Below are 8,976 nucleotides of genomic sequence, written 5' to 3'. Positions count from 1 at the left end.
ACCTGAGCACGACTTAGGGCTTCATCACCGAACACTTTCACCAATTTACCGTACGTTTTCATAACGGAATCACCGAGTTTAACGCAAAATTTAATCGAGTACCGCTGTTCAATATTACGTTGTTCCATATTTGTGACACGCCTTACAAACACGTTGTCGAAAACAAAACACAACTGGAAAACTAATTATCGTACGAAAATCGCAATAACATGCATCGATAGAGGAGAGACGAGAGATTAACCGAACGAAGTTTCAGATTCGCAGTGTTACCACAAGCGTGGCAAAAAAAACAGTCTCATTACTTATTGGTCAGACCTCGTATCTTTTTGAATACTACTACTTATATAAATTTAAATACATATTAAAACTAATGAAGATTTACAACTATCACAATTCACTATGACATAGTACATGTGTAAAGTATTTTTTTCTTAACATTTATCCTTAATTTTTATAATGTTTGTAAATTGAATATCAACTAAAAATATTTTTTATTACCAACAATGATTGAAGAATATAATCTGTATTTAAATAATATATATATATTATAAAGTACTAAGTAGTAAAGCAATATTTAAGGTGTACTCTCAAAAAGTTAAACGTCAACGTATAAAACAACTTTTTTTTTATATCTAGATAAATTGTTATTGTATTATTCGTCTTTATCGAGATAAAAAAGTGTAGTTATCTAATCCTAACACTAGTATTCAGTGAAAACTTGAAGTTTCCACGGTTATAAGTTTTTGAGTTATAATGCAAACAAAAATTTGATTTTGTGGATTATTGGTAGACTGTAAATGTTGCCAGTTTCTCTTTTTATACATTTTAAGCAATTATTAAGAAAACATTTGGAAAACTCGTGAAATTAAAAAAGTACTAATTTGAATCCACTTTCGATCTAACACTTTTTATTTTATTATAATTGGATATTCTGGGCAAGATAATTTACCCAGACACAAAAACCACACACCATCCCACACATAACCAATACATTTCTGGTTTTACTTAAAATATGTAATTTATTTGAACGAGGGATCAATCAGTAATCCTGACTTCTTCTTCTACTTCTTCTTAGGCTTGATACAGACCATTAAGGTTTAATGCCGCTTTTACAATACCTCTTTATTGCATTCCATCTATTGCCAAATTAATGTTATAGGTAGGGTCCACTCGTGTCAGATCTTTCTTCACAGTATCGAACCATCTTTGACATGGTCTCCCTATGGGTCTTTTTCCATTCAGATTTCCATTGAACACTTTTCTTATAAGAAATCCTTCTGCATGCTATACGTGTCTAGCCCATTCCAGTTTTTACTACTAAGAAATTTACAGATTTTCGGTTTATTATAAAGTCTTTGTAAATCTTCATTTTTCCTTCTTTCAAAAAATCCTAGGTTTACATTAAACACGGGACCATAGATTCTTCTTAGTATTTTTCTTTCGAAGATGGCTAGCTTTTCTTCATTTCCCTTTGTGCTGGCTCACGTCTCGCATGCGTACGTTGCTATTGGTCGCAAATAGGTTGTGTATAACCTTTCCTTTGTTTGTTGCGACAGTAACTTCGACATGAACATTTCTTTCATTGCTTAATAGCTTTTGTTAGGCATCATCAGTCTGATCTTTATTTCCTCATGCATGTTATTTTTTTTATTAATGTTCACCCCTAGATATTTAAATTCTTTTACTTGTTCGAAAGAATATCCGTATATCTTGAGATTGGTCTTCAGTGTTACTTGTTTTGACATAACCATGTATTTTGTTTTCTCCTCGTTAACTATTAAACCCATGTTTTGACTTACTTCAAATAATTTTTCCGGCTAGTTTTTATTTCATTTATAGATGATCTTAAAATGACTAAATCATCTGCATATACTAGAAGAGTATTCAACCCAACCAGTTCCATTTCTCGTTTTTCATGCATGTCCCTTATCACTCTTATATAGTGTTTTTTGTCTTCTAATTGTCTCGTTTGTCAACTCCTTAAAATGTTTATATCTCTCTTGGTTTTCTTGTTTGTTGATTTCTTGATTTGTTGTGTATCATTTGCATGCGAGTCTCATTACGCTTTTTTACTGCTTCCATACACTCATTATTGAACCAGTGCTTTTTCTTATTGTGATTGGGATTTTCTTTGAGATTTTTTGCAGCAGAGGTAATAATGTTTTTGATATTTGTCCATTTAGTTTCGTGATTAGGGATTATGTTTTTCTCCTTTTCGTTTGTAGTATAGAGTTCTTCAGTGATTCTTTTCCTATATTGTGCTGTTTCCAAAAGGTTTCTAAGCCTGTCTACATTTAACATATTTGTACTCTTCCTATTTTTATTCTCTTTCCAAAGAATTGATAACTTTTCAGTAAGAGTCACTACTACTAGGTAATGGTCGGTATCTGCGTCTGCTCCTCTGTGGCTCCTAACGTTATTGAATCATGAACGGTGTTTATTATCTATCATTACGTGATCGATTTGATTTTTGATTGTCAGTAATTCTGACATAAGTTGTTATCTTAAATAATAATATTTGTCAAATTTTGTCGTATTTTTTCCCTGGGAAATATGAGATAAAGATATTTATTTGTTGGAACAATAAGTATTTTGCATATTTTTGTTCGAGTAATTTTAAGTACAAAACTGCTGCGTTTCACTACAGAATAGAATCTATTTAATTTAATTATTCGGTAAAAGTTAAGCGAGCGTGTGCCACTAGCGCACTAGTTCTGATTCCGTTAAAGTTACGAGCATTATGCTTATTTAAGTTTTAAAGTTCACCTTATATGTTCTAAATACTATTGAAATTACAAACTCCATAGTTAAATTAAATGTGAAGTATTGTTCAAATATACAAAACTATATAGTGTTGGGGTACGCTAAAACTATAAATTATACCATTGTACAAACCATTGCTTGTTCGACGACTTCCTGTATCGGTTGGTGGTTCTGGATTTTCTTCACCACCACCCATGGATACCCGTCTTAAGACTACACAGTCATCTACCCTAAGCATAATACCGGCATTACCCGAGGTGTCTCTGAAATCAAATGTTATTTGTATTTAGTTGAATATTAGGACCAATACATAAAATGTATTGAGCACACACACATATAAACAAAACAAACATAAACACATTTGATCCATGATGTTTGATCTCAGTCAATATTATATTTCTTCTTCCAATATTTATAGAATTCGAAGAAATACTAATTGTAGTTACAGTTAAATGTCGTACGATGCGTTCAAAAATAAATATCAATTCCAATATCTTACTTTTTGATGAATTTAGTTATAATATTTTAAATTCAAAATTCAGTATAATTTAATATATATCTTATTATATCTTATTATATTATGATATGTTTAAGGTTCTGGAATTAAATCCAAATTAATATTGTTAATTGGTTACAACTATATTTGTAAAAATTATTAACAATCGTAAGGGTCGTAATATTGCAGTATACGTTATATTGTATTTCAGAATACTAATTTTTTGTCTTTATAGTTGAACATCTTTATTCAGAAGAATTTCCTTAAACATGTTATTAAAATATATTTGAGTTATGAATATTTCATAAATTTCAGCCATTTTTGTACTAGTTTGGAAAATATATCTGAAATAAAATTAATTAAACTATATACCAGTACATATATCTGAATCCATCAGGTTAGTTTATCAGTTACAAATTCAATTAAATTTTCAAATAAATTAAAGTCAAAGTGATTTTTATAAACTATTGAAAAATTATCCAATTTTTCTATACTTAATATACATTAACATAATGTTTAATTATTAATTTAATATTAACATATGATTTTAACTACTTATTATTGTACAATGAATAGATTATTAATTTTAAACTAAAAAGTATAAGTTATTAATTCTATTGTAGTTTGTAATGTTTACTGAAATTTTTTTTATTATGATAAAAATACTTAAGTCTTAAAACTGATTTACGTGGCGATATAATGCATAAGGGTAATTTTTGTTGTTCAGTAGTTTTATACAGCTCACGACCTCTTAAAATATTTAAAGTTGAAATCTAATTTTTAGAGATATTTTTTACTAAGGAATAAAAGAAATATGAAAAAATTTATACTTTGAAACAAGATTGAAATAAATATACAATACATTTTATAAAAACTAAGCAGATTATTAAATATAAATAATGTAAGATACTTTGGTATTATACATTTTTACATTTAATTTAAACATTGTAAACAGTAAATCAGAAACTCAAATATTAAAATGAAAAGCTATTTTATGGCATTGTAAAATTATTTAAAGTAGTTTATCGATAGTTTTATTTTTTTGATATTTATTTATATATTTAGGTTTATATATTTAAATTTAATAAAATTCATATGAAAATCTGCCGTTTTTATAAATGGAATTAATATAAACGTTTTAAAAGAATTGTATAAATAATAATTTACTACGGTTTGATGAAACACGTTATATATATTTAAGTATTATGGATAAAAGTCAAATTTTGGACTAGATACCGCAAACAGTTATTCATTGTGTTTGGTTTTTTCCGGTACGGGTTAGTGATATTAACTTAACTTCTATGGCAATGATATATCAATACCGTATCGGTATGCGGTAAACGGTTGTAAATGTTTGCATGTCTTTTATTTTCACACGACTTATTTTGTATATGGTTCTAAAATAAAAAAAGCATCATGTAATAATAAATTATACAGCAAAGAGAAGACGTTCAAAATATATTAAAATGACGTATATCGATGTAATCTAATCTGATGAACTAACGTGAATTAAAGAAGCTCAAAAATCGGTAACAATACCTAAAATCTTACATAAATTAATCTAATCTATGTATCGATGAAGTGAAGTAATTCGTTTTTCACCTTGTCGTGTGTAATAATGTATTCGTGTTTCAATATTTTTACAATGTCTAGCTCAAGCCAAATTTACCGAATTATTATTTATCACAAAAAAAATGTGAAATGTTTACCAAATCGTGATTTATTATAGTGGCTAGAAGAAAAAAAAAGGTAACAGCGACTTATGTAGACTGTATTGAAAATACAAACAGAGAAGAAAAAGTGATATTTCCAGATATCTGATGGTATACTTTTAAAAAACTAACTTTTCTTTAAATTGTTATGAGAAAAATGTTCGCAATTGCTATACGTTTATTTTGTTCAAATCCGATAATGAAATTAACGAGTTTTTATCCTGTCGTAATTTGTTTGTCAATCATTATAATAATGTGGTATGTTAGACAGACAAGTTTATATTACAAATAAGCCCAAGCACCTCTAAGAACAACTTCAGATGGTAATAATAGCTATATACCCCTTGAAACAATAATATATAGATATAATGTTGAACAAGCATTAAGATCTGCTGATAATGTATTAGAATAGATAAATTCAAGGTTCGCGTTTAAAACAAATAATACCCATTATAATAATATAATACATAAAAATGCGAGTACAGTATATTGTACAGTGTTACATATTATTTAGTGTTAATCACATACTTGTTAACACACGTCACACACGGCAATTTGACATGATAAAATTAGTAATATCTTTAGATTACATCTTAAATATTATTATATTTATAATATTAGAGGTATATGAAACTTTAACATTTCATTTAATTAGTTTTTTTTTTTTTTACATAAAACATTTTACTAAAATATTTATGTACACTTAAAATGGTCTCGGTCAGAAAGTCTAAAAATATTCAAATATTCTTTTATGAAATTTAAGTATGTATATACAAAACAATTATGCTTTAAAATAATGATAATGTAAAAAAAAAAAAATCGGACTATATATAAATTTTATCGACCGTTACATATTTTTATATTTTCACGTTAACGATGTTTTCCAAACATATTATTTGAGTGTTATTTTATTTCGAACGCTCCTCACTATAGTTACTAGTATCATAATGTGTCTAACCTATATGAAATATTTATAAAAATTAAAATAAAAAAAAAAAATTAAAATTAAATTAATTCAATCATAAAAAGTTTCCGTACTCAAAAATTGTAAAATAGATAAAAATATGAATTTTCAATAAAACATATATTTATAATAAATTGTTTATACATGATAGATTGCATAATATCCTCTTAAAATATATACTCACAAGAAAACTCTTGGCTGCTACTTTCTATAATTGTTACGTTTCACAGATCAACTGTTATAAACATACATTTCAAAATAAAGTTGTACAGTATGTATTGGTTATTTATTTTGACTTCGTTCTCGTTGCCAGATGATTGACAATTTAGATTTATTGTGTTATTCCTTTAATATTTATTTATATTATTCCTTTATATTAATACAAAATAATATCAAATATTTTAGAGAAACTTTTTTGTATATAATTTATGATTTTGTTTTAGAATGTTTATCAAACTTTAAGGCGTCTATTGCGAATTCAAGCGAGGATAAATCTCATGTAACTTTTATGTACACGTACATTATATATTAATATTTAAACAAACACTAAGAAATAATGTTTTTAGTTTGTTTTATGAACAATGATAACAGCATTGCTGGGCTCAAATTTTTACCGTAAAACATGTGACACGTTGGATTAGGTGAGGTATTGATACTTAGCAACTTACATGGCTATATATTTTTATACGTTATACTACAGGTAATAACATAAAAATTCTGTGATATTTAAATATTTTCGAAAATTAAATATGAAATTAAATTTTTTTTTATACTTTAAATATAAATAGTTTTACACGTGTAGATGATGAAAATACGTCATGCATTGGATGCTGAGATTTGTATTTAAATACATATTTGGACTAAAACATAATAAATTAATTATTTCAAATAAATAAATTTGTTTCACATGATTAGCAAAAAAATAAGATATATTTTATTTTACATATTTTTATATGTTTCGTAAATGTTGGTAAAAATTCTAATATGTTAAATAATTTGTTAATTTCATCATTAAAATTGGTGATTTACTAGTATAATACATTTATACTTCGATAATGGTAGGTATCACTAAGTTTTCTATTAATAAATCTATTAACATTGAATGTAGGTATATTAAAAATGTTATTGTAGTTAAACTGAACCGTACATGATTAAAGCTGAAAATGCTTTAGAAGTTTTGTATCCGAAAGTGATTCACTTTTGGACTTGTTTGACTCATCCTTATATCAAGTAGTTGAAACTTTATTAATTATTAATATTAATATTAATAATCTTGAAACAGAATATAGAAAGAAATAATTTAAATAACTGATATTTTGATTAAAAAATTAATATTATACATAAAACAAAATTAACGAGTTTTCATTTTGTTACACTGTAATTATAATTGATGTGCGTTTAAATATTTTTAATTTGGTGAATAAGACCAAAGACCAAACATTTCATAAAACTAACCAACATTAATTTTAAATAAATTTATAAACTTATTTATAAACTGTAAATTAACATTGTATAAACACTTCTTGTATTGAAAAAATTATATTATAAATAAAATCATAATTAAAAAAATAAATAAATATGAATAGAGACGTTATTGAAACGTGAAATGAAAACCACCCGATTAATGTGAATTATATGCGTATACGAATGTAAACGTTTTTATGTGTATAATATCTATATGCACCGTGTTTTGAAAAATAAACACTTCACATCCCGGACACTTCATTACATTTAAAATTCAAATACAATGGATACATAATGCATTCATAATGGGAAATCACTTTGTTACACACACAAATCGGTTCATTTTGTACGCTATACGTTGTATTGAATCCGTACACTTTGGCGTACACACTCGGCTGGGGGAATATTACTGTGCACAATTCACGGCACATCAGATCTACAATAATGAGTGAACCCTACTGCGCACGCATTGTTGATGATTATTGTGTAGTAATACAATCACGTTGAATCCTATAATACTCGGAAGCACTTGAAATATCTATGGTAATATTTTGCTATGCCGATAAAAATTTTGGAAGTCAACTATTTGCGTTTACTTATATAGAAATTAAAACGAGATGAAAAGCTGCATAGTATAGTAAACAATCGAAAACGGTTAGACTGTATTTGAATTTAATTAAATTTTATCGATAGTTTTCAATCTAGCGATTTTTTCTTGCGTTCACTTAAAACCATAGTATAACAGAGAAATATTATTATATTTGGATTGTAGTTATGCGTAAACCATTGTGAATTGTTAGTTTTAATAAAAAATAATTGATGGTATTAACGTATGACTCTTCTATATACCTCCGAAGATACTATAGGTACTTATATACAATTTGCATGACTTAGTTTTCTGGTTTGATCGCATGACATTCGCGTGATGGATGAAATATCTTTCTGAAATAATTTAAAATCAGTTTTTAATAAAAACCTTGCATACAGGTTGAAAATAGTATATAAGACCAGAAAATTGAAATAGAGGTTAAATCTGGTTTTCTCGTTGAAGCAGTCATTTTTATGAAGACTTTGTCTACGCTTTATAAGTTGATTAACGAAGATATATATTATCAGGAACCTTATATATTGTTTGAGTTTCAAAGTACCTTGATATTCATTTAGATATAATCTTAACTTTTTTCCATTACATGTATAATATCAAGATTTAATAACATCACAGTTTTTGCCGCGCATCATATAAACAGTGTCGACAAAACTATAATTTAATGAATATGATAATAATAATATAATAATCGTTGTATTTGAATCTCACTAATACGAATGGGTTGGTCGTAATCTTGCTACTATACCAACTTCCACAATCAAATCTAATTTGGAAATTACACGTTTCTAACGGTCGGTAGTCTATTATCGTTGTCTAGTGCATGAATCAACCTTGGTAACCAATAGGGACGAAAGAGCCACTGAAATCTTTTATACGAGTATATTGTGATAATTTATTTTAGCGGGGTACGGATTATTTTACAGCGTATCACACAAAAGCCGATTTCGACTGCTTTGTTTTAGATCATCGG

General features: G+C 27.0%; 1 protein-coding gene across 3 annotated transcripts in view; it reads right to left on the bottom strand.

Annotated features, from left to right (window-relative positions):
• LOC112684594 (ankyrin repeat and death domain-containing protein 1A-like) overlaps positions 1-8,976 on the bottom strand; it is a 112,894-nt gene that overhangs the window by 72,980 nt on the left and 30,938 nt on the right. For 2 of the 3 annotated variants that reach the window (XM_025556193.1, XM_025556192.1), the window contains exon 2: positions 2,896-3,026. The exons of the other annotated variant lie outside the window; for it this stretch is intronic. In XM_025556193.1, coding sequence (XP_025411978.1) covers positions 2,896-3,001 — 106 coding nt within the window. In that variant the 5' untranslated portion in view covers positions 3,002-3,026. The remainder of the gene's footprint in view (positions 1-2,895; positions 3,027-8,976) is intronic. 3 annotated transcript variants of the gene reach the window in all.

The sequence above is a fragment of the Sipha flava genome, unplaced genomic scaffold (genome assembly GCF_003268045.1).
Source record: "Sipha flava isolate LNK unplaced genomic scaffold, YSA_version1 252_pilon_pilon, whole genome shotgun sequence".
Lineage (NCBI taxonomy): Eukaryota > Metazoa > Arthropoda > Insecta > Hemiptera > Aphididae > Sipha > Sipha flava.
Note: the sequence above shows the minus strand (reverse complement) of the source record. Positions and strands in the feature narration are given on the sequence as shown.